This window comes from Penicillium vulpinum (genome assembly GCF_028829585.1).
Source record: "Penicillium vulpinum strain IBT 29486 chromosome Unknown utg000002l_segment0_segment0, whole genome shotgun sequence".
In the NCBI taxonomy this organism is placed as follows: Eukaryota; Fungi; Ascomycota; class Eurotiomycetes; order Eurotiales; family Aspergillaceae; genus Penicillium; species Penicillium vulpinum.
In genome coordinates, this window is record NW_026643242.1 from 2,684,919 (window position 1) to 2,709,983 (window position 25,065).

General features: G+C 48.8%; 10 protein-coding genes across 10 annotated transcripts; 6 read left to right on the plus strand and 4 right to left on the minus strand.

The window, feature by feature from the left end:
* Positions 1 to 208: 208 nt before the first annotated feature.
* On the plus strand, positions 209 to 1,352 carry N7479_004078 (uncharacterized protein; the record flags this gene model as incomplete). Its single annotated transcript, XM_057251775.1, has 2 exons — positions 209 to 455; positions 526 to 1,352. 2 exons carry the CDS (start codon positions 209 to 211, stop codon positions 1,350 to 1,352), a joined length of 1,074 nt encoding a protein of 357 aa, XP_057111100.1.
* Positions 1,353 to 2,097: 745 nt separating this feature from the next.
* N7479_004079 (uncharacterized protein) lies at positions 2,098 to 2,319 on the plus strand (the record flags this gene model as incomplete). Its single annotated transcript, XM_057251776.1, has 1 exon — positions 2,098 to 2,319. The coding sequence occupies one exon, from the start codon at positions 2,098 to 2,100 to the stop codon at positions 2,317 to 2,319; it is 222 nt and encodes a 73-aa protein (XP_057111101.1).
* Positions 2,320 to 3,094: 775 nt separating this feature from the next.
* N7479_004080 (uncharacterized protein) lies at positions 3,095 to 3,511 on the plus strand (the record flags this gene model as incomplete). Its single annotated transcript, XM_057251777.1, has 1 exon — positions 3,095 to 3,511. The coding sequence occupies one exon, from the start codon at positions 3,095 to 3,097 to the stop codon at positions 3,509 to 3,511; it is 417 nt and encodes a 138-aa protein (XP_057111102.1).
* Positions 3,512 to 3,720: 209 nt separating this feature from the next.
* N7479_004081 (transcription factor domain-containing protein) lies at positions 3,721 to 5,783 on the minus strand (the record flags this gene model as incomplete). The annotated part of the gene is made up of 2 exons (XM_057251778.1): positions 3,721 to 4,267; positions 4,336 to 5,783. 2 exons carry the CDS (start codon positions 5,781 to 5,783, stop codon positions 3,721 to 3,723), a joined length of 1,995 nt encoding a protein of 664 aa, XP_057111103.1.
* Positions 5,784 to 6,548: 765 nt separating this feature from the next.
* pab1 (polyadenylate-binding protein) lies at positions 6,549 to 8,879 on the minus strand (the record flags this gene model as incomplete). Its single annotated transcript, XM_057251779.1, has 3 exons — positions 6,549 to 6,696; positions 6,756 to 7,333; positions 7,386 to 8,879. The coding sequence occupies 3 exons, from the start codon at positions 8,877 to 8,879 to the stop codon at positions 6,549 to 6,551; spliced, it is 2,220 nt and encodes a 739-aa protein (XP_057111104.1).
* Positions 8,880 to 9,750: 871 nt separating this feature from the next.
* Positions 9,751 to 13,564, minus strand: N7479_004083 (HECT-type E3 ubiquitin-protein ligase; the record flags this gene model as incomplete). The annotated part of the gene is made up of 3 exons (XM_057251780.1): positions 9,751 to 10,422; positions 10,502 to 11,504; positions 11,562 to 13,564. 3 exons carry the CDS (start codon positions 13,562 to 13,564, stop codon positions 9,751 to 9,753), a joined length of 3,678 nt encoding a protein of 1,225 aa, XP_057111105.1.
* A 784-nt stretch (positions 13,565 to 14,348) lies between these two features.
* N7479_004084 (mitochondrial 54S ribosomal protein mL41) lies at positions 14,349 to 14,943 on the minus strand (the record flags this gene model as incomplete). Its single annotated transcript, XM_057251781.1, has 2 exons — positions 14,349 to 14,657; positions 14,722 to 14,943. The coding sequence occupies 2 exons, from the start codon at positions 14,941 to 14,943 to the stop codon at positions 14,349 to 14,351; spliced, it is 531 nt and encodes a 176-aa protein (XP_057111106.1).
* A 268-nt stretch (positions 14,944 to 15,211) lies between these two features.
* On the plus strand, positions 15,212 to 18,142 carry N7479_004085 (UTP14 family protein; the record flags this gene model as incomplete). Its single annotated transcript, XM_057251782.1, has 2 exons — positions 15,212 to 17,896; positions 17,960 to 18,142. The coding sequence occupies 2 exons, from the start codon at positions 15,212 to 15,214 to the stop codon at positions 18,140 to 18,142; spliced, it is 2,868 nt and encodes a 955-aa protein (XP_057111107.1).
* Positions 18,143 to 19,224: 1,082 nt separating this feature from the next.
* On the plus strand, positions 19,225 to 22,368 carry N7479_004086 (glucan endo-1,3-beta-D-glucosidase; the record flags this gene model as incomplete). Its single annotated transcript, XM_057251783.1, has 7 exons — positions 19,225 to 19,413; positions 19,473 to 19,875; positions 19,929 to 20,074; positions 20,134 to 21,855; positions 21,911 to 21,972; positions 22,035 to 22,294; positions 22,349 to 22,368. 7 exons carry the CDS (start codon positions 19,225 to 19,227, stop codon positions 22,366 to 22,368), a joined length of 2,802 nt encoding a protein of 933 aa, XP_057111108.1.
* A 500-nt stretch (positions 22,369 to 22,868) lies between these two features.
* N7479_004087 (DUF2786 domain-containing protein) lies at positions 22,869 to 24,104 on the plus strand (the record flags this gene model as incomplete). The annotated part of the gene is made up of 1 exon (XM_057251784.1): positions 22,869 to 24,104. The coding sequence occupies one exon, from the start codon at positions 22,869 to 22,871 to the stop codon at positions 24,102 to 24,104; it is 1,236 nt and encodes a 411-aa protein (XP_057111109.1).
* Between the last annotated feature and the right edge of the window lie 961 nt (positions 24,105 to 25,065).

Genomic DNA, 25,065 nt, shown 5'->3' on the forward strand with positions numbered 1-25,065 from the left:
GAACGGCAAATCCCATCGCCTGAAAGTTCTCCCGACAGTTCGGATTGTCGCTATAGCGGCCACTCAGTCAAAAGACGTATAGGGTAGGATGAACTATCAACCATATTGATAGCAGCCATATTTATAGTCTGGAAATTTACCTGCATTTGATTTTGTGGAAATTCTCATCACATCCTTTCGAGTTCGGTATATATTTCCTCATTGAATTATGGCTTCAAAGAATTCATACCGCATTGCCTCTATCCCAGGCGATGGCATTGGTCCCGAGGTAGTCAGTGCTACTATCCAAGTTGTCGAGAAACTCGCGAATACTCTTGGCACATTCAATATCGACTTTGTGCATATCCCATGGGGAACCGAGTATTACAAGCAAACTGGACGATATGTGTCTGAAGATTGCCTCGACACTCTACGCAAGTACGATGCTGTATTATTCGGTGCCGTTGGATCACCTGGTATGTTCTCTATACTGCATAGTATCATACCAACCACTGGACTGATAAATAGCAATATTAACACAAACAGACGTGCCCGATCACATCTCTCTCTGGGGTCTTCTTCTCGCCCTCCGCGGCCCACTCCAGCTATACGCAAACGTCCGACCAGTACGGACCTTCCCAGGAACCAGATGTCCGCTCAACACCGCAACAGATGGCATCGACTGGATGCTCGTACGGGAAAACTCCGAAGGCGAGTATGCAGGACAAGGCGGACGATCTCACGTCGGACAGCAATGGGAAGCTGCGACAGAAGTGGCTGTATTCACGCGCGTGGGAATCGAGCGGATTATGCGATTCGCATTTGAGACAGCGCGATCCCGGCCGCGCAAGCTCCTGACTATCGTCACGAAGAGCAATTCCATGCGTAACGGGATGGTGTTATGGGATGAAGTTGCCGCGATTGTCGCTAAGGACTTCCCCGATGTGACGTGGGATAAGATGCTTGTTGATGCGATGACTGTTCGGATGGTGGCGAAGCCACAGTCGATCGATACTATCGTCGGGACGAACTTGCATATGGATATTTTGTCGGATCTTGCCGCTGCGTTGGCCGGGTCGATTGGTGTTGCACCTTCTAGCAACTTGGATCCTACGCGCAAGAGTCCGTCGATTTTTGAGCCGGTTCATGGTAGTGCTTTCGATATTACTGGGAAGGGAGTCGCGAATCCGGTTGCTACTTTTTGGTCGGCGGCGGAGATGCTTGTCTGGATTAGTGAGAAGGATGCTGCTGCGAAACTGATGGGTTGTGTGGAACGGGTTTGTGCCCGAGGCATTCTGACTCCTGATCTGGGAGGGACATCTGACACTCAAGGGGTCGTGGATGCTGTTTGTCTGGAGATTGAAAAGTTGTGAAAGAAAGTCTGAGACAATTCATTGTCTTTTCTTCTTTTCTTCTTTCCTTCTGTTCTTTGTTTCTTCTTTTGTTCTTGTCTCATGTCTGAAATAACACTTTAGTTAAACTGATCAGCTGGCCCTTGGATATGATAAGCACAAAATACCAAAGACTGATTACAGAAACTAAACCTATAGAACTCTTTCTCCTAAGTAACGACCAATATATTCTTAAGGACTGTTCCAAAAAGCTCAATTAAGTGTCAAATTTGTATGAACATGTATAAACGGAATCTCAAAGCCATCTCGCACAAGATGGAACAGGCCAGGAGCCCAAGAACTAAGAAACCTGAAAATGTCATTATAGCAATATGACACCTGTTTTCCTCATATAAAAGGGAATAAAAGTAGTGGAAACAACATCAGTATTCCTGTCTTAGTGTAAAACTAGTTTCAACATTTAAACGACTTTATCATCCTATATCAAGGCCTCACAGTCACTCAGAAAGCATTCTACAGGGCCTTCAAACAAGCCAAATCCAAAGCCAAATTCATTCGAGCCCATCTATTCAAACTCGGCATTTTTTTTATCAGAAAACAAGTCAGTCCTTCTATCCGCAAACCCACAAGTCTAACTAACACTATCCAAGGCATGTTTTACCAAAACGGAAGGTTAATGCAAGAGTCCGAATACGACCCTCGAACAACCGCCTGGGTGAACATATTTTTCAATCCACGCGACTACAGATGTGACGATCTCACCATAATGCGCACAGTCGTTACTTGTATCCGCACAAGAGTCGTCAGCATCACCGACTATGCTATGCACCATGATTACCCGCTCTGCCTCTCGATCCAAGTTCCCGGAGAACACAATGATAACGAGTCAATTCTTGCTGCTGCAGAGCTATCGGCGGAGTATCTGATATCACAGGTTGCCAGGGGGTTTGTTCGCATTAACCGCTCTTTGCTTTTTGGGAGGAGATAGATGATTGGCGTTTGGTTTCATTGGGAACGGGGCCTTTGGTGGTGTTTTGCTTTTTGTCATTTGATATTGAACTTGGGACCTCTAGTTTCTGATTCTTAAGGTGGCTTACAGCTTGGTTGGACTAGATATTTGATAGAATAGGGAGTTCGGTAATCTTTGGTTTTCTCTATATTGTCAACAATGTCTATGCTCTAGAAGCAGCCCTAGAGGATTACATCTTATATAAATACGAGTATTAATATTACTGGCTACAGTCATATGAAAGCAAAATGAGGTAGCCCCCTCGATGATTTGGTTCTGAGGTTCCGAGACAGTATGTCTTGATAGTATTGCATTTTATGCTTTATACTGTTATACGGCGCTGCTAGTCGAAATGGTCGATCAATTGCATACATTGTATTTTCAAGCTCAACCGTGAAAGGTCCATTATCACGATAAAGTAGGCAGAAAAGATGCGTACATAGATTTCTTCAAGTCTAAATTAGGCAGACTTCAAACTGCTAGTGATCTCTCAAAGATTTCCTCAATAAGCATAGACAAAGACGTCCTGGAATAGATGAAAGACTTGAAAATAGCATTGTATGATCATGGCTCCTTTGTTTTAGCCTTCTGGCTAGAAACAATAAAAGATTCCCAGGCAGTGAGTATATAAAAGGCAGAGTCCATATAATACCAGAACAGGACTCGACCATCACCTTCCCATCTTGCCATCTTTCCTCCCACACTCCACCAAACAATATCAGTCACAAAGTAAGTACCACACCCCCAAGCCAATATGCAAGGCCAAGACCAAGACATGGATATTCTCATTCCCGACATCCAAAGTATGCAGAGCATGTTCTACTTCGACGGGGAGCTACTCCCAGAGCCCGAGTATGATCCGCGCCAGGTCAGCAACTGGGTGAACGTCTTCATCGAGCCACGGGACTCTAAGTCCGACGACGAGACTCTTATGCGCACAGTTGCCGCTTATATCAGAACTAGCACCGCTACGATCTCCGTCCATGCTAAGCATCATGATCACCCACTGTGCGTCTCTATCAAGGTGCCCGGAGACTACCATTCCAGCAAAGCGTCTATTTTTGCGGCTGCGGAGCTGCAGGCTGAGTACTATTGCCAGGAGATTCGGAATGGGAGAGTCCGTATCAATCGGACTTTGCTTTTCCGGCGTGAGGTACAAGCTCGGGAGTGATGGTGATGGCGATGGTGATGATGGATGGGTTATGCCTGAATGGGCTATTTGATACATATGCATTTGATACAGCGTTTGGAGGAAATACCCATACACACCGCATGAAAGATATGATTATTTTGGTTTGTCTTCTTTGGTATTATTCAAGTAGATTCGTTGCTAGATCGTAGATTATTTTATATTTTTCATTAGTAGTGGGTAACATGGTTTTAGAAATTTGGGAATTGCTGCCCGATGATATCGAACAAAGTGTCGAAGTTTGCGCCCTCGATTAAATCGACCATGTTCAAGTCGAAATTCGATATCCCCTCAAATCGCGCCGACCCTGTGCCCTGTAAATCCATCTGCAGTGAAGAGGGTATATCGTCGAGGATTTCCTGCTCGTTCATCTGTGATAATTGCATCGATACAGGAGGGACCAGCGTGGGGTCATGTCCCCTGCGCATGGATTCTTCCCATGTGTTCTTCCATCGCCTAATATCGGACGGTTCTGCGGACAAGGCAGGCTGTTCTTGCAAGTGCGACAGACGACTAAGTCTTTGTAAATTCTCCTCGCGTGTAGTTAAAGATTGCACCAGTGTTGGACTTCCTTCAGAGCCCCTCGTCACATATGCCTGGGAGTTTGCTGTTGGGTCGGAGCTGCTTTCTGACTGTTGGATTTTCGCTGCTAGTACTGAGAGCGATATTTGGCAATGCTTCGCTGTCTCCCATTTGCTGGACATCAGACGCAAGAAGCCTGAAAATTCCTCAATTTCCCTATCTCGTTATTAGTATGTAGTAATCAATCAAAGGCCAAGCAAATTAAATAGAGACACGTCACGTACTGAAGACCCTTTGTCAACGAATATTGGTTCAATTGACAAGCCAAAGCCAAAACCAACCCAGACATCCACGCAGCCGACAAAAGGCCGGGCCAGAACAAAGCCTGATGGCTATCAACTTGCAACCTGAGTGCTGAAAGGATAGCTCTCGCAGCCCCAATACAGGTTTGCAATCCAGAACAGAATTCCGCAGTTGACGGATCCAGCGATAATGAAGGCCGATGAATGATCAGAATGAGATGCTGATACAGTACAGTGAAGAAAGGAGCAAAATCAAACGCAGCATCCGCCATCGCAGATCCTCCCGCTGGCTTTCTTTGGAGATCAATCGGAAGGCCATTCCACCACTTATGCACATCTGTCACGAGGAACAATACCGAACTACGACGAACGGATCGAACCAATATTGATTTGTGGAAAAGTTCCAATGCCCGGCCTGTCAGAGTACCCGAATTAACATAGCTGGCAAGAACGCGTTCTTTGTCGTGGCCTTCTACACCGTGCTGCGGCGCAGAACTGCCATTCGCAGACTGAGTCGTCTCGCCCCGAGGGGAATGCATTTCCCGGGCAGCAGGCAGACACACATCGATATCAGAATCCTGTATACCAAGCGGCAAGCCTAAAGCCTGACTCAGGTATCTATCGATCGCATAAGCGCACCAAAAGACCCGCTTCCGCAGTTGTCTGTCGTGGGTAGAGAGTTGCTTGTATCGAAACGGACATCGGTGGAGACCGGCATGAAGCATCGAGCGTAGGATACAGCCTCCGACAGTCGATGCCTGCCGAAGTGACATGGTCGCGACTAGATAGACTTGGATAGCTAGAAGTGCTTGCAGGGAAACGATATCATGTCGAGAAGAGAGAGTGCCGAGCAAAGAGTTGAAGCTGTCCGGTGATTGGATCTTCGATTCGGATGGTAGGTCCAAGTCTGGCGCTAGCAGACTACCTAGATTGAAGACACATTGGAGAATGGTTGTCCAGCATGTACTCCGGTGATCTATGCATGGTTCCTGTGTGTGCTGGTTTTGATTTTCACTGGAGTAGACCTTCTCCATCCCTTGCAGGAAGGTGGGACCGTGCAGGAACGGGAAAAGAGGGTGCCAGACTTTGAAATACATCATCATAAAGCCCCTAGCCACGTCTGGGGGTGGTAGACTCCCCAAAGACGCCGTCAATGATGGGTCGTAGGTCCATTCTGCGGGAGATTCGACTACTTTCAATGGAGCAGTGTCTCTGGTGGATGAGGTGCGCTGGCGCTTGTCACAAGACGAGGTTTCACCTACAAGCATTTCCTCTGCTGTAGGGAAGGGGCCATCTAGGCCGTTGAATGCACGTTTCACCGTCTTGATGAAATAGACGCCGCTTGAACTACCGACAAACTGGCTGTCCTCGTTCGAGTGTGCCGTCAAGCAACCAATTTCAGATGTCTCGGGCACATATTCCGATGCCATTGTGTATATATCATCTCGTGTGAGTGAGACGTTCTCTTTATAGCTCGGTTATTTCCACAGAAATTATCCGTCCACAGGTCCAATCGAGAATATGCTGAGTCATCGGAATGCGAACGATAGCGGCCAAAAGATTGAGAGTCACATGAAATAAAGAAACATCTCTCGTCTACGATCGAAGGGAAGTTGATGAAGCAAAATAGGCCACGGCATCCTATTGATTGTCTGGTGCTCCTCTCCCGAATCTGAGAACAAACAAACAGGACGACCGGACCTTTCCGTGAGGAATTCATAAATCTATCTGCCTCTCAAATTGAGTGAACCACAAGCTGGAGAGCACAGCAAGGGAGAGCGAAACGAAAAAGAACTTCACAAATCCCTCCCAGCCGAACAAAATAAAAATAGAATAAAGTAGGAACGAAGATTGCAGAAAGGTTGTCAAAGGAACCACACCCAGCGCCTAGAAGGAAAGGACTTTTACCAATGTCAATCCTGGAAACACTCAATATAGCCCAGTCCGGAAGATCAAGGGAAATAGTACTAGGGAAACCCGGAAAAGAGAAAAAAAAATCCGAATGTCATACCGCATTCACTAAACACCAGGAAGGTGACTGCCTAAGAACAAACTTTTCGAACCGAGGGATATCAGGATCAGAGATAGAAGTAGGGGAGAAAGGGTAAAAGATAGGAACAAATAATGATAAGAGAAAGGAAAAGTCGTCAACAACGTGCGTCCAAGATTTCTGAGAAGACAAAAGAACACATCAATTAAGACTTGTTCTCCTCAACAGGTGCCTCCTTGGGAGCTTCCTGGGGCTGTTCGGTGGTCTCGCCATCACCCTTGTTCTTCATGTACTCATCATAGACGTTAAGGGCCTCATCAACCTTGCCGCGGAGAGCCTCCTCATCATCGAGCCTGAAAGAAGGTTAGCAAATCATCTCGCATTTAAAACAAAAACAATCGGTGTAACTTACAGGCCAAGCAACTCAGCGTTATCCATCTCAAGAAGCATACCAGTGATCTTGCCAGCAAGCTCGGGTTGCTGAGCCTGGATCTTGGGGTAAAGAGCCTCGCCGAGCATCTGCTTCTGCTGAGCAGGGGGGGCAGCGAGGAGAGCCTGGTTGGCAGAGGCGGGCTCGCCACCAGCGGGCTGACCGCCAGGGGCGGGCTGGCCACGACCACCACCACGACCCATCTGAGGACCACCACGGCCGAAACCGGGACCGCCACGCATGTTCATGGGCATACCGGGAACACCACGGCCACCACCTCCACGTCCGAAAGCCTGGGGAATAGGGTAACCCATGCCGTTAGGAATACCACCAGGAGCCTGCATGCCCATGGGCATACCCTGGAAGTTAGGAGGAAGCTGCTGGTTGGGGGGCATGCCACGGCCACCCTGCTGGGGGAAGGGACCGGGGTACTGGGGACGTCCGGCAGGCATGTTAGGCATGGGCATACCGCCCTGGGGAGCGAAGGGCATACCGCCACGCTGTCCAGGAGGCATGAAGCCCTGCTGGCCAGCACCGTAGAAGACGGCGGGCTGCATGAACTAGTCAAAGTTAGTAACTAAGTAAGTATAGGTCAAGAGAATTGTAACTTACGGGCTGGGGCATACCGGCAGCGGCGGCGGCCTGCTGCTGGCGGATGGTGTTGCGAGCCTGGATGCTAGCCTCAAGCTGGCTGCGGCGGACATCCTTGCGCTGAGCGAGAGCAACGTAGAGGGGCTTGCCGTTGACCATACGCTGGTTCATCTCGGTGACAGCCTTGGAAGCCTCATCGGGGCTGCTGAAGCAGACGAAACCGAAGCCCTTGCTCTTGCCGAAGGCCTTCTTCTCAGCCTTCTTCTCCTCAGAGTCCTCTCCGGTGGTCTCCTCAGTCTTCTTCTCCTCGGCCTTCTCCTCAGTCTTCTCTTCGGTGGTCTTCTCGGTCTTCACCTCCTCGGAGTCCTTGGTCTCCTTGTCGGCCTCCTTCTCCTCACCCTCGGGAGAGGGAGAGCGCTCAGCGGCATCACGCATAACCTTGGCGGAGGTGATAGTACCGTAAGGAGTGAAGAGGTCACGAAGCTTCTCATCATCAACATCGTCGGTCAAGTTCTTGACGTAGAGGTTGACACCCTGGTACTTGGAGGCCTTCTCCATACGGGCAGCCTCGTACTGCTTGCGCAGCTCCTCCTCACGCTCGTGCTTCTTCTGGGCACGACCAACGTAAAGCTTCTGGCTCTTGACGTCCTTCTCGTTCATCTCAGCCACGGCAGCCTCGGCGCTCTCGTGGTTGGCGTAGTTGACGAAGCCGAAGCCACGGCTCTTGCCATCCTGGTCGTGGCTGAGGGTAGCGGAGGTGATCTCACCGAAGGCCTCGAACATGACGCGGAACTCGTCGTCGGTGATCTCAAGATCGATGTTCTTGATGTAGATGTTGGTGAAGTTGGCCTTCATCTCCTCGAACTTGCTCTGGCGGTCCTTCTTGGAGATGTGGTGACCGACAAAGACCTTCTTGTCATTCAGCAGCATACCGTTAACGTGCTTGATGGCGTTGTTAGCAGCCTCGGCGGTCTCGTAGTGGACGAAACCGTATCCCTTAGAGTTGGCGAACTCATCCTGGGCAACCTTGCAGCTGAGAATGTTACCGAAGGCAGCGAAGGTGTCGTGGAGAGCCTTGTTGTCAATGGCGTTGTCGAGGTTCTTGATGAACACGTTACCCTGGCCAGTCTTGCGCAGAGCGGGGTCACGCTGGGACCACATGATACGGCAAGGCTTTCCCTTGATGAGAGTGTAGTTGAGGTCCTCAAGAGCACGCTCACCGTCAGCAGTGTTGTTGTAGTTGACGTAGGCGTAGCCGAGGGAGCGGCGGGTGACGGCATCACGGCAGACACGGATAGAGGCGACCTGACCGATGGAAGAGAAGAGCTCGTAAAGCATAGCCTCAGTCACAGAGGGGTCAAGCTCGCCGACGTAGAGGGAAGCCGAGTGGGGCTGGTTGTTGGCAGCATCGCCGGCGGCCTCGGAAGTGGCCTCGACGGGAGCGCCATTGGCCTCGGGAGTCTCGGCGACAACGTTGTCGGTGACAGGGGCGGTAGTGGGGGCTTCAGCAGACATGATGGCGGCTGTTTTTACTGAAGGAAAAAGTTTTAGCATGTGCATCCCGAGCCTATCGCGCAGAGGGGGAGGGGGAAATCAAGGAGGCATATAAGATAAGGTTACACGGCAGTTGATGCAGTCTCTTTGGCAAGCAACCAAGGGGGGAATGAGAAAAATGAGGGGTGAATCAATACAAAGGGAAGGGTGCCATACAGCGAAGTATCCACGAAACAAAGAGTTCAGAGAAATTTCACTTGAGCTGAGAGCACTGGTAGCGGGTTAGCGGGGAGGGGAATCCAAGTGTTTTGGCATGCGCAAGAGAGATAGGAGAAGCAGAGATGACACGGTTTTCAATATAGAGTTAAAGAGAGGACAAAAATCAAAAATGACTAACCAGGTGAAAATGAAGACGATGGAGGCGTTGAAAGAAAATCTTCCACACAACACACCGCACAATCGGGGATGAGATAAGATAACTGGAAAAAGTTTTTTCTGGGTTTTTCGTGTTTTTTTGAGATTTTGTATCTTTCGATTAAGGATTCGAAAAGAAAAGGAAGACTTTTCCCTGAAGAAAGAGAGAGAACGAAGATGGAGGGGGAGGTTGTAAGGGGAAGAAAAAAAGTTGAGCCGTCCAAAAGCAATTGGTTCTGGAAAACTCAGAGGCTGCACGAGATGGGGACACTAGTCCTATTTGGGTTGGGGTTGCCGCTTTAAGGGCTTGTTAACTAGAACCTCGGAAGTAATGGACAAAAAAGTACGGAGTACATATTTTGAAATAAAATATGTATCTTCGTATATCTTTTTCAAACGAACCTGCTATGCATGCAATAATTAATCATAGACTGTCTAACTGGAAAATGTACACGCACTAATGCCCTGAATGCTCCTTTCAACTCAAATCAAACCCAGCACCCGAACTCACTGCATACAAAAGTTTGCTCCTCAATGTGTCTGCATCAGAGTACCGTGGCAGTTTGAGAAGATTTACACAAGTACTGGTGCTTGGCAATCGTTCCTGGTCATCACTCGAATCTCTAATGCTAAAGTTGGGACGAAGGTGGCTGAATCCTAGCAATGGAGCTCGAGGAGTAGATGTCACGAACCGGATGACCTTTTGCCGCTCCTCGTTGGTCATCTCGTGCATAACCTGCCAGAATAGTGCAATAGTCGGGTGTTCTAAATTGTCATCGCCAATCACATACACGCCTCCGTAGAGGGTGTTCCGTCGCAGGTCCTCCACATCGATATCAGCCTTGTCTCCACTCACTAACGTTTGCAACTCCGATTGATTGAACATGGACAGCCAGGCGGGTTGGATAATCTGACCCAGACCTTGCAAAAAGGCATTAGTCTGTAGAGCAGGTTGCAACTGCAGACGGTAACGAGCCATGTAGGAAATGTAGACCAATCTGTTTTTGTTTGTCACGGCGGTCTGTGAGCCATTTGTTTTCAACTCTACCGTGACAGTGCGGTTGTTTCCACTGGGCATCCGAATTATGTTGTTAATGGTGAAGTCAAGACCAAAGTCTTCCACATTTCCGGGGTAATTCTTCAATTGTAACTGTAGGAAAAAAAAAACTTGGTCAGCTGCAGGTTCAAAAAGCACAATCTTGAGCTTGCCACCCAGGGGCACTACTTACCAAACCCTGGTACAATCCCTCATCAAGGTCCTTCAAATCGTTCAAGTTGGCACGATAGGAAGATTCCTTCACTGCAGACCTAGAGCCTCCTGTCAAGGCCCACTTCAAGAGGAAGAATGGTGCAAAGTTAACATCGACCAGGATTCCCTCGTAAAGACACTTTCCGATGACGCGGCCGAGGAATTCATAGCGTCGAAGAAGTCCGCGTACGTCATCCTGCCACTCTGCACTTGAACTTGTGAGTCCAGCCTCGCTAAGTACCTTTTTGAGCTGGTCAACAGCCGTCGGGCTAGGATACAGTAGATGGTGATCATTTTCCGCAAACATGCTCTCATAGTCGTCGGTCTTGAAAGCTTCGGCAGTGATACTGGTCAGGAACTCCTTGGTCACACCGCCACCATCAATACCAGCCTCCATTGCTCCAAACTGGTCGATAAAACTGATCTGGATTGGCTCTTTGAGGCCGTCACCCAAGCTATAGTATTGAGAGAATGCATCTTCAAAAACACTCTCACGCCGGATGTCGGCGTGGTGTCGGGCCAAGACATCCGCAGCACCCCCAGGCGGTCCATTTAACATAGCGGTTTGGGCTACAGACAAGCGCCAGGATTCAGGATCCACGAAGCCTTTCCGGCGACGCTGTTGATCCCTGAAGATAAATTGACGGAAAATCTGCACTCTCGTGGCAAATGGGATGAAGAAAGGCATATTTCGAAGTATCTCCAGTCGCGGTGCAATGGCGGCAAGGGCATTATTATGAGCTTGTCTTCGTTGACTATTTCGCATGGCCTGAATGTGAATTAGTCGTCGCGCATGACTATTGCCAACAAGTTGAGCAGGCTCCGGGTATTCCTCATCAAGAAGATCAGGTTCGGACTCTTCATCGTCGTCCTGGAATTCATGGCGTTTCTCCTCTTCTGCCACAACGGCTGGAATAAAGCCTTCCATGTCGAATCGATCTGTCATCAACCAATGATTTTGAGGGAGGAACTTGCGTCGAGAACTAAAAGCGTGTCAGCCGGGGTGCTTTTATCATGCCGAATAGAACATCTCCACTTACTCTCGCTCATGCAGCATTCTGAGCAAACCTGTAACCAAGCCTTTAAAGTAGTCAAGCGGGATACCTGTCACACCAGGAAGATCATTGATTTCCTTCTTAGCATCCACTTCAAACCGCTCTGTTGGTCCAGAAACTTGAGCCGAGTTGCTAAAATAACTTCTAAGATCCACAGTGGATGATGGAACAGGCCCTTTCTTGGTCAAGTCGGCAACGTTCCAGTACAGGGTAAAGGCGAGATTTTTGAGGAAGACAGTCATGTCTTTAATGTCTTCAAGGGGCAGCGCACTCTCTTTCGTCCACGAAGACAGAACAGTTGATGAAGTTGTAAATGGTGATGCGCTTGAGAAAAACTCTTCGTCATCCATGACTTTCAAGAGGAACGTATAAAGCTCGAAAAAGAGGAGAATAATCGTCCACTCCTGCTCTTGGTCCTCTTTGTCCCCATCTTGTGGCAGTTGCAGTAATGGCAAAACTTGAGTTGAATCCTTGCTAATGATGTCAAATATCCGACTAGATTTTGATGCCTGCCAAAAATATTTGATCGCCGGGATTTTCGCACCTGGCTGGCCAGAAATCGGACCTGCTGAAGGCGCCGAACCCAGGTATAACCACATCCGGATATCGTCACCACGACGAGGGAACACTCTCAGCAAATTCAGAGCATATGTAGCAAGGATTTTGGCTTCTCTCGAAGCATTAGATTCGTTGTTTGATAGTTCTGTGTGAGAAAGGTGCGATGTTTTGATGCGAGAGAGTAACCCCGTGATGCTACTTTGGTTGACCAGGCTACCGACTTGATCTGTAACAAACTGATCTAAATAATGACCCCGGATTGGATCCGGGCCATTTTCTTCCGCTTCTAAGCACCGTGTCAGGTAGATGGATGTTGAGTTAAGCAACCCAGATACCACATTCAGGAATCCGAGGTCTGGCGCTTGCAAGTTGGCCTGGCCTGGAAGGGCATATCGGTGAAAGAAGATCAAGTACGCAAGCAGCCAAAGTCGACCCTCAATACCCTCGACGTCGTCGGTAGAAAGGCGTTCTTTGGTCAGAGGAATACATGATTCGATTGCAGGTGCCAGTAATTTGTAGTTGATTTGGTGTGCCAATCCATCAAGCTCACCAAGATAAACAGGCAGGTTCGGAATGGTAAGATATGACATAGCAAGAGCTTCATAGGCTGTCATCGTTTCCGGGGTAATTGGTCTCAGAAGAGCCAGGACAGCATTCGTTATATGCTCTGGTGATAGAGTGCCTTCCCAGAGCTTAATGTTCTTTGTCAAGAACGCCATCGTTTGGTAGTAGTGTTTGGCAATTGTTGCCATCTTCTTCGGTATCAAGTCGATCAGGAAGACTATCGTCCGGAGGAGAGGCAAAACTGCCGCTTCGTGAGTCGGGCTGTCCCTTGCAGACCTGAGGGCATATAGAATAGCGATTGCCAGCCGTTTCAACAGCTGGGTCCATTCATTTTCCGTAGCGATCGTGGGGAGAGCATGGAAGGTCTGCTCAAAGACATTGCAGAAATATACCAGGCGTAGCACATCTTCTTTCTTTCTTACCAATCCCACAAACTGAACCAGAAGCCTGAGCTGGTCTAAACATTGCTCTGCTGTGGGATATGGTGGTGCGGAAAGACGTGCTAGACATTCCAGACGCTCGAACTCCGTCGTTGGGCCGCGATCATCATCAAATCCCAGGGCACTTATAACTCTCTCCCACTCAAATTTATCCCATTCAGACTTCCAGCCCTTATATGTTGCTTTCCTACTCTGATGACCCCGCCAAACTCGCTGAACGGTGCGAGATGCGGTCTGTCGATCTCTCTCCTGTTGTCTCAAGGCTCGCTCCCGTTGGGCAATGGCGACTGCGCTCTCAGGATTTGCAGCATGGGGAGTTTGTCTGTTCGGCGAATTTCCCGGGAATGCAGCAAAGGGATTAGTGGCTCGGCCACTGAGGTTCACCTGCCGCGGGCGACGAGAATTACCCGTGAAGGATTGAAACATGGTTGCAGCAGGAGCTGCCTGGTGTGGAAATGGTCAAGCTAGATAAAATAAACCCTCTAGATGCAGAGAAAGAGATCAATCAACGCAAGCCCGCATCACTGTCGCGGAGGAAAGACGAAAGGTGAAGAACTATGACATCGCCGTCGCTGTCCGGGTGCTGATACGGGAGAGCATGGCGGGCTTATCGGACTTGTGTGCACGGACCACCCCTCTACGAGGCCTGTATGTACTTTCCTCTCTATTGCCACTGGAACATTCTGGTTTTTAAGCTGAGGTGAGCATAGTCTCTAGGTAGGATGTATAGGTAGACAGTGAATATACGAGCAAAATATATAAAACTTACCTATATGCTCTTCAAGTAAAAGAAAAGAAAAACACTATATGGAGAAAAGATATATATGCCAACAAACAAATTCCTAAAAAGACGATAGACTGCTTAATCTTTTTTTTGTAATCTGATATTTATACTTGTCAAAATAGTACAAAATTACTCCTGTCTCGATGCCAAATGGTACACGTCCACCGATGCATCGGGGTCCTCCGTGGTCTAAATCAAGTTGATGTTGTGGAGAGTATAATACATGGGATATATTCAACCAACGGAGAGAAGGTTGGTCAACAAAGCTGTTGAGTGATGCCCAGCGAAGGTGGTTGTGGATGGTATGCTGGGCCGCTGGCATAAAGATTAGGTGGCTTTCTCAAGTGCTTGGGCTGCTGCACACTCACATTCAGTTGAAAACACATAGACAATTCCCCGCTCTGCGGTTCCAGTCGTTTGGAATTTCTAGAAAAGGAACTTGCCGGGCGTGGGCGTAGATGTCTTGGGCGTTTGAGCCAGTTCTTGGTTCTTAATCTGCTCAGCCTGCTGAATCTGCGGGGCCGGCTTGGTCGGCTTGGTCTCAATCTTCTTGATATTCTCGGGGTACGGTTGTGCTAGTCGGGCCTCTTCGGCTTCAGCGGTCTCGGCCCACTTCTCCAAATAGTCTTTGCCCTCAAATCCTCTGATCACAGTAATCCGTCGGCCATTTCTCTCGATATCTTGAACGTAGTTCGAAGGTGTCCTGCGCATGTGTTTTGTGACGAAGGGACCGAGCTATAGCCATGTTAGCAGACCCGACACTGCAGCCAACTGGTGTCAAATGGGATTGGATGCTCACCAAGAATGGCTCCTTCGCAGTCTCGGGGGTGTAGCGTCTCCCAGGAATTTCGAGGTTTTCCGCGGGCATATAAACACGGTGCTTTGACATATCGGGCCTGTATGTGCCTCTCTTGTCGAAGTGACCCATCGAGCCGGTCCGGTTTCCCTTGTAGTAGCCACCATTGACCTGCTTGGTAGTCAGGCGCAAACGCACCATCATTGGCTGCGTGGGTTTGAACATTATGGCGACAGTTCTGTAGCCTTGAAATTGGAACAGAAGGGGGATAGAGCGAGTCGAGTTGTCCCGGAGGGAGTTGGGAGACAAAACTCGACGAATGAACGGGTCGCGCTAATCTCCGCGCCGAGAACTTTTTTTTCTGCCGGAAAAAAAGTTCAACACCATCTACACCCCTCTTGAAAGCAACCATCAGATCATTTGGTACTTTTTTAGTCTGGATCTGAAGCTTCTTTCTTAGTCAAGAATTTGATTTCTTGGCTCATACGCCAAAATGCCTCGCAGCCAGACCCAGAAGCAGGGTCCGAAAGACCGCTCAACGCAGAAAGCAGCGCCGAAGCGGAAAAGCACCAGGGCGCTGAATGCACTGTCTATTGCAGAGAAAACAGTTCACACTAAATTGGGCGTTAAGCGCAGTCGTCTTGGAGCCTACGATGATGGCACCTTCAACCGCAAAAGAAACACCGGCGGCGATGACGACGAGAACGATGAGGAGGATACCACCGCCCACTACAAACGCCGCAGAACTGAGGACACTGGGAGCCTTGATGGTGGTAGCGACAGTGAGGGACACGAATGGACACTCGGGCAAGTGAACAGCGACAACGACAGTGAATTAGACAGCGACGAAGCTCTCGGTGAGAGCGACGAAGAGCGATTCGAAGGCTTCACCTTCCGTGCATCCAAGTCCAAATCCCAGCCAAAAAAAGCGGCACCCAAGCCAAAGAAGCCTACAGAGATCAGCCTGTCTGAGGATGTCGACGAATCGGACGAGGAATCTGACGGTGAAGACGACGAGGACGATGACCTGGGAGAAGATGCTGTTGACCTGGCGACCGCCTGGGATATGAATGTAGCGGCTGAGGAGGAGGAGGCCCGGGAAGCAGCTGCGAAATCCAAGCGGGCTGCGAAATATTATAGCGACGAGGATTCTGGGTCAGAAGGGGACAGTGAAAGCGATGCCAGTGACGATGACCTTTCTATCTCGGATGACGATGCCGATGCGGATCCGCACGGACTTTCGAAACTACAAGAATTTGTCCAGTCAATGGAGACCGAAAAACCTACGAAACGCGGTCAAAAGTCACAAGAACAAGCCAAGCCCTCGGAATATGGCTTGACATCCGCCAACAAATTGACTATCGCCGATCTCTTACCCTCAATCACGGACTCTCGCCTCAAGAACTCTCTTAAGCATATCGAATCTGTTGTCCAGGCATCAAAATCGGGCATCCCAGGCAAGCTAGATGCTCCTCTGGCAAAACGCCAACAGGACCGACTTGATCGGGCTGCTGCCTACGAGAAGAGCAAGGAGACTTTGAACCGATGGCTCGAAACTGTCAAAGCCAATCGCAGAGCCGAACACATTTCCTTCCCGCTACGTGATCCCGATGCTGAGCAGACTCATCGCTTGGAATCTGCCAAGCCCCAGACAGACCTTGAAAACGTCATCCAGGACATTCTTGTGGAGAGTGGACTGGCTGAGGCTCAAGGCAAGTCAGCCGAAGACCAGATCCAGAGTTTCGAAGAATTACAGACCCGCAATCTTCCTATTGAGGAGATCCAGGCTCGGCGTGCGGAACTCCGCAAGCGACGTGATCTGCTTTTCCGAGAGGAAGTGCGCGCCAAGCGTATTAAGAAGATCAAGAGCAAGGCTTATCGCCGTGTTCACCGCAAAGAGCGCGAAAAGTTGGAGAGACAGGAGCACGATGCACTCATGGAAGCCGGTGTAGATATGGACGACATGGACCAGGAGAAGAAGGAGCGTATGAGAGCGGAAGCTCGCATGGGCTCCAAGCATCGTGAAAGCAAATGGGCTAAGGGCTTGAAACAGACCGGTCGCACTGCCTGGGACGAGGAAGCTCGCAACAGTGCAGCCGACCTAGCCCAAAGAGAAGAGGAGCTTCGGAAGAGAATCGAAGGCAAGCGTGTTTCCAATGGAGACGATGACTACTTGGGCTCTTCAAGCTCCGAGTCAGAAGATGAGGACCCTTGGAATGAGGAGGGTTCTGATATGGAAAGACAGAGGATCCAGAAGAAGCTCAAGGCTCTCGAGGGCGGTGATGATGCCGGTGTCGTAAAGGGGCGCCATGCTGACCTTTTCGAAATGAAATTCATGAAAAACGCCGACGCCGCTCGCAAAGAACAGAATGATGCCGAGCTTCGTCAAATCAATCGTGAACTCAACGGAGAGGAGGCTTTATCTGAGGCAGAGTCAGAGGTCGGTCGACGAAAGTTCGGTCAATCAAAGAAGACCGACCCCAAACCTCGTGCAAAGCAGTTGCCCAAGAATGAATTTGAAGAGAGGCTGGATTCTGATGATGAAGATGCACAGATGGCAGGAGCAGACGATGATGTCGACATTGTTTTCAACGGTCCCACCAAGCACAAGTCAGGAGCTTCCAGCAACAAGAAGGTTTCGCAAGCTTCACGCGACTCTTCCAATCAGCAAAAGGATACCCCCACAGAGGAGGAGAACCCTTGGTTGATTCAGACAGAACGGACCAACCGTCGCCGAACTGGTCCAGATGCCCAAGAGAGCATTGACATTTCACTGGATGCTACCGTGCCCAAAGCTGCTCCGGCGAAGCAAGAGAGCAAGAAGCAAAATAAAGCCAAATCAATTCTTGCGAAGCAGCAATTCGAGGAGAACGACAGCGATGATGAGGAGAATGTGCCCGTCTTGCTTAAGAACCACGACCTCGTGAAGAGAGCCTTTGCCGGCGATGAGGTTGTCCAAGAATTCGAACAGGATAAGATGGATACCATTGAAGACGAAGGCGACAAGGTTGTGGACAACACACTCCCGGGCTGGGGCAGCTGGGCCGGTGAAGGCGTCAGCAAAAGACAGCAAAAGAAGCAAAAGCGAGACCTGACTATTGTGGCTGGTGTGAAGCCCGGGCAGCGCAAGGACGCAAAGCTCGATCGGGTCATTATCAACCAGAAGCGAATCCAGAAGGTAAGCCGGGTCTTATTTTCCTACATAAATAAATACGAACAACACACTAACTTTTCACTCTAGAACAAGAAGTACATGGCAAGCCAGTTGCCGCATGAGTTCGAGACTAAACAGCAGTACGAACGGTCCCTGCGGTTGCCCCTGGGCCCCGAGTGGTCTACGAAGGAAACCTTCCAGAGTGGCACTAAGCCTCGTGTCTTGATCAAGCAGGGCATCATCACGCCCATGTCGAAGCCCATGCAATGAATGTAAATATCTTGTTTCACTTCACATATGTCCAATGTCAGCACCTAATGCGACGCATTTTGCGGCGTCTTTTGAATTAAAAGCATTTTCATTCTTGCTGTCTGTACTCCAGGCCCTCCAGGTGCCCAGATGCACAATGTAGTTTCATATACAACATAGTTCATACCTCGCCCTTTCACCTCGCAACCATCTTTCCACATGGCCTTCGTGTCGTCAAATAGCATTATGACTATGTGTTCTTTGATTCGTATCTGTTACCTAGACAATGTAGATGAGACATAACGAGATGCTTCGCCTGGAATGTTCGGTTAATCTCTGACAACCCGTCAGAAGATGTCCCATGAATCCATAATAAGCAACTAAAATGTATCCATGGAATGCCCGATGATTCATTTTGTGTCATCTCCGAGGTCTTTCAACAATTTGGATCTGAATATGATCATGTTTTTTTTCCCTTTTCCGTCTTGTCATCAGTTCTACTCCACATAGAGGATCGCTTGGCAGTGCTGGAGTGCTGCCTGGATTCAACATCTTCAATTAACCTCCAAGCCTGGTGTTCACATCCATCTCCCAATTATTCCCATTATTATTCCCATTAACTGGGTAACTCGGTCCCATATAATCCAGTAAGTGATAATCGTGTGATTCCACATTCTTGGGAGTGGGGAAACAAGCTTAGCTCGACACCCGCGTGGACTTGGCTAGTTACGCCCCTACATTGCTGGCCCAGACACCTGTCATTCTTTTTGATAGAAACGGCGCATTTCTAATACCCTATGAGGATCGACAGTCTGTGGAATCTGTCCTTCAGACCATTCCCAACAAATTGGCCCGGTGTGTTGTCCTGATCTGGAGCTGAGTAGCCGATCTCCCGGGATCCATACTACATACTTGTATGTTTGCTTTTCTCTCAAGTCACTTGTCTACTTTTCTAGCTTCACGTTACCTTTTGGAACCCTCCCGAAGACGTTTGCTCTCAAGTGATTCATATTCAATTGGATTGGATTGAGTAATAACACACAGACTTCCTACTTCCAAGCTCCTTGTGTTTCACGCTCGTGACAAGAATCTGGCTTTGCATCATGGACTCACACTCAAAATGGAAGGCAACAACTTTGCTGACTTGGCTTCTAACTACAGAAATAGCCCACTGTCTGCCCCGTGTGAGAAATGAGATAGAAGCTTCTCTTACCGAACCTGCGAAAGCCTTTGAGACTCAATACCCACCTTCAAACCTTGAAAATAGGGTCATCAATCCCGTGTTCCACCCAGTAAGTCTCAGAGAAATATCTTGCATCGTATATAGCATAGTATTAACATTTTGGACTAGGTGTATCCGATAGCTTTGGAACAGGACGGCCATTCAACAGAGCAACCTTTTCCCCGGTTTGATATCGTCCAATTCGTTGACGGCTTGGAAGATTTGTTAGGTTCAGAAGGTGATACTACAGAACTAGCGTCAACTTCGAGCTCGACCTCGACCTCGACCTCGACTTTGACTTCGACTTTGACTTCGACTTTGACTTCGACTTTGACTTCGACTTTGACTTCGACTGTGACTGCAACTGTGGCTGCAACTGTGGTTGTAACAAAACAGTCTACTAACACAGGAAAATCGAATCCTATCCAAACGGCAACTTTGGTAAAGCATCCTGAAAATTCAGCGCCAGCTCCTACGCCTGAATTTTTGACAGACTTCCCTCACGCCAGACCAAATACTACTATCCCGCTAGGTAGCTCGAACCCGAATCGTTATAGCACTTTCACATATTCTAATGCTGAATAGAGCCCTTTCAAACATTCCCTCCACCTCCGTTTGGATCAGGTTATCCTATTCCCATGCACGGCCAAGATATCTTCCAGCCAGTTGCGACTGGTCCTGTCCCTGCTAACATCAAGTCTCGAGATGATCACCCTGTGCAAAACTATCATGTAAGGAAATCCCAAATGCGAGCATGATACGAATCAAATTTTCTGACGCTGCGGTATAGGCCAAGACTACTGACCCTATTGCGACGAATGGGTTCTATGCTGGTCTTTTCCTGGGATCTCAGACCAATGCTACCTTCGCTCAACCCTACTCTCTGGCATGGTCCAAGGGATGCGGCCCCCTGAAGAGCTGGGGTATGGCTGTCTCCCATGTCCAGCCTCACATGATCGCATACGGACCCGAGAACAACAATATCCCCGGAAAGCCAGTGCAGTACTACATCAACCCAGTCGGGCTTCAGCATATTATTTTCTCTGCAACTGAGCTTGACCAGTCTTCCGTCATGACTGTCGAAGAGCCAAAGGCATTCTCGGCCCACGCTGTGATCAAGCGCTCCGGAGGCTCGCCTCAGCAGATTACCTTCCCCATTGTGCAAGGCATGGGCTACACAACAGCTTTGTACAATGACCTGGAGCCCGTGATTGAAAGTGGTGTTTTCTTCCGCAAGGTCGTCAGCGCCGGTTCTCCCAGGCCCGGTATCTTCAAGTACCAGGTTTACCTTGAGGATGAAGTGGCCTGGCTTCTCTATGTCACTCCGGCTGATGGCAAGGATCCGAACTTTAAGCTAGTCTCAAATGCCTCTCTTCGCGGCCCAGCGCATTTCTCTGGTACTATCCAAGTCGCGAAGAACCCGGCAGGCACTTCTGGCGAGAAGTTCTATGATAACTCAGCTGGTGTCTACCCAGTGTCAGGAGAGGTCTCCGGCTCTGTTGCAGGTGACGTGGGCTTCTACTCGCTCTCTTGGACCAAGGCCGGACTTGATGTGAAAGGTACTCCACTGCTCATGTTCGCTCTACCACATCACGTCAACTCCTTCGACCGTGCCACCCAGGGGCGTATCACCGATATTTCCCTCCGCACCACAACAAAGGGCAAATCCGTTGCCGTGATTGGAGAATGCTGGACTATGTTCGAACACAACCTCCCTATAGATATGGGACTTGCCCCATGGTCAACCACCCATGGCAGCGCTCACGAACTCTCAGGCGCAGCCCGTCATGCCATTCTCGAGGCTGCGCCCCACGAGCTCCAGCAGAACATCTCAGACCAGACTGCTCTCAGCAGCATGTACTACAGCGGGAAGGGGTTAAGCAAGTTCGCAACCCTAGTATACACGGTCAACCAGCTCGGCAACAACGTCGATCTAGCAACAGATGCCTTCCAACAGCTCAAGAAGGCCTTTGATCTATTCGTGCAGAATAATCAGGAACACCCGCTTGCTTACGATTCTGTCTGGAAGGGCGTTGTCTCGACTGCCGGTTACAACGGGGATCTGAACCAGGATTTCGGAAATACCGCGTACAACGACCACCACTTCCACTATGGCTACTTCGTGCAAGCAGCTGCCATCATTGGCTCTCTTGATCCCAGCTGGTTGGCCGCGAACAAAGAGTGGGTCAACATGCTTGTTCGTGACGCTGGTAACTCCGTTGATGATCCCTACTTCCCATTCTCGCGCTCGTTTGATTGGTATAACGGACACTCCTGGGCGAAGGGTTTGTTCGAGTCTTTCGATGGCAAGGATCAGGAATCTACCTCAGAAGATACCATGTTCGCTTATGCGATCAAGGTGTGGGGGAAGACAATCGGTGATGCTAGCATGGAAGCTCGTGGCAATTTGATGCTGGGCATCCTGGGCCGATCTCTTAATAACTACTTCTTGATGGAAGATGGCAATCCCAACCAGCCGGAAAACTTTATTGCGAACAGGGTCACTGGAATTGTAAGTACCGTCAGTCCATGTCTAACTCAAACTCGACACTAACAAACCAAAACAGCTCTTCGAGAACAAGGTCGACCACACTACTTACTTCGGTCCCAACCTGGAATTCATCCAAGGGTATGTATACCACCATCCCACTCATAACATTCCACTCTGAATATTGCTAACAAGTACCATAGTATCCACATGCTACCGCTGATGCCCCACACTCCCTACACACGACGAAAGGAGTTCGTGCGCCAGGAATGGGAGGCAATGTTCGCTGAAACTGCCTCAACCCCGGCCTCCAAGGTCGATGGCGGATGGAAGGGCGTGCTATACGCCAACCTAGCCCTCATCGATCCCAAATCGTCGTGGGAATTCTTTGCCCAGCCGAATTTCAACTACAGCTGGATCGATGGCGGTGCTACGCGTACTTGGTACCTGGCATTTGCTGCTGGTGAGTTTCTTGTGTGGATTATGATGTCTTTCTGGAAACTAACAAATATACCAGGTCTTGGTGGTGCTCCTTGAGGTGGATTTGAATCTTTTTTCTTGATGATATGGAGTTGGGGGTTCATTTGCTTTCTTCATGTTTATGTCTTTCATGTCTTCTGGCCTTATGATTTGACGGTTTCATGTGTATTTGCTCTTAAGTCTGTTTCTCGGTGGATCTTGCTGTGGTGGTTCAGAGAGTTTGTAGCTATTCCTGTGCCGCGCGTATATATATAGAACAACATAACACTTATACGATATGATTCCCACTAGATCATACGTGGCAATTCTCGGTTGCCAGTCCTTTCTCTCTACGTCTTTATCTTAGCCCTTGGCAACTATATATATATATCCATGGCCACAAAGGAATCTGACGGCATGTGACGGACTGTGTGCTAACGAATGAGAGCCTCGCCTTTAAGGTTCCACTAGTGCCAAAGTACAAATTGGACTTATAAAGGCGTAGCTTCCCTCCCATAGTTTTCTATCCATCTTCTGTTTCAATTTGGGTTTCAAATCACGAACGAACAAGCTCAACAATGCCGGCCGAATCCATCCGAACCGAACGAAAAGGATCTGCTAGGAAGCCCATCCAGAAGGCAACTGTGGTTAAAAGTGCCCGCGAGAACCAGAGTAATCCCACATCTACTGTCGATAAAAAGATCCTAGATAGAATTCAAAAGTGTCTCGACCGCGCCTATCATGTCAACACAACAGAGTTAGAAGCCAAAGCCGCCCTCTTTCTATCGCAAAAGCTCATGAATCAACACAACGTGAGCCAAGCAGATCTCATGGCCATCGATAATAATAGCAGTAAGGCACATTTCGGCGGACGGAGCATCGTGTCTATTACAAAAATCGCAGGCTCATCTAGAAAGGTTATGAAAGAGGCTTTTGTTGGGAAAGTTGCAAGAGCAATGTGCACCTTTTTTGACTGCAAGCACTTTTCAACCGATTATAGCACACACGTGGACTGGACCTTTTTCGGAATTGCTAGTAATACTGCTGCAGCAGCGATGTCGTTTGAAATGGCCCACAATAACATCTTGGAGTGGGCTTGTGCCTACAAAGGGGGCACGCCCACATTCAGTTATCGCCTCGGTGCAGCAGATGGGCTTGTGGCCATGGCCAATCGGGAGAAGAAAAGAGAGCTTCGCCATGTGCGGCGCAAAGAGCTGGATTTTATTGCGGCTAAGGAGCTGGAGGATGCAAAGGAACGTCAATCACAACTTGACAGGCTACGTCTTCTGCCAGCTCCCTTGACCGATACCAACATATCATCCTTATCATCCTCTGATAGCGCTCAGGATTCCATGAATCCAGATTCTAACATGGCCGACTTCGATTCCGACTCCGATAACGAGCTCGAGGAAGGAGATGGCTTTGGTATCAAGGCCGACTTCAACACGGACGATGCGCAAGTCATAGACTTATGCGACGACATAGAAGAAAGTATCCAAGGTTTTCTAAAACGGGAGCCAGCCAAGCCATCCAATCCCTTCGATATTCCCAAATTCAAAACGGAGACAGAAACCAGTATCAAAACAGAGCCTAAGCCGCAGTCGATGCCTGTATCATCTCCGTGGAAATCTGGGATGCAACTTGTTCAGTTCCGGGCAACAGCGGAGCAGGTTGCGGATGATTATTTGAAGGAACACAAGATCAAGCTACGCAGGGGTAGGAAACGCACATCGACCATTCGAGATCTAAATGCGTATCGCCGGGGCCAGAAGGATAGTTCAAAGATCGAGTTTCATCGACTAGAGCGAGATTAAGATACTCTCGCCCCGTAAATACATGGGCCTTCGTCCAGATGAAGAATTTTAGATCTGAATGCTTAGTTTGACAATCTGTTACATATAAAGTATTAGCATGTGGAGTGTGGTTTTAAAGATCAAAACGGCCTGATCAAAAGAATATCATCCGCACGTGACGTGGAGATGACTAAGATTTTAGTAAATATCCTGAATGAGTACCTACCTACTGGCATGGGAGTTATCGCTTCCTTTGATTAAGAAATAATTCATAATTTATCTCTCAATATCACGCCGGTTTTATTCACCACACTCCTAGATCGTCTTCTGAGAGGAAATCTAGACTAATATTGTATAGCTTTAGTATTCTGCAGTCAGGCACCGGCACGTGACAGAACCCGCCTTCCCTTTCCGGATAAGGTACTATAAATTCAAGACAAACACAAGCTTTTCAACAATACCGGCTAGTGGCTGAGTTGGATTCCTCCGGACTAAACATGCTGGTAATACTGGCGGCCGGCGCTCGATCCTCTCAGTCCACGCTCTAAAAATACATTAAAATGTATTATGCATCCCAACCATTAGGTTGGGCGTGGCCTAGGCATAGGTACTAGCATGGGATTGTCCTAGCCCCATAGGCTTATCGTCTATGGGTGCCCCCGGCCCATGGGTGCCACCTTTTTTTCAATTCTTAATTCTCAACATATATATATACTATCTCTCTTATTGTATTTTGACTTCGATCTTTTTCCTAGGTAGTTACATACAAGTCGAATTATATGATTGCAGGCATATGTCAGACATCAACACGTGACACTGAGCCACCTTTCCTTCTTTTTCAAAGTATATGCATATATATCTAGGTCTATAGATTTAGGAAGCTTAAACTGGGGTCCAGTAGTAGATCTACAATTGCCCAGCACCATACCATACCCAGAACCCACCCCGCTTAAAGCATTGCCACCAGAGCCTCTTCACATAT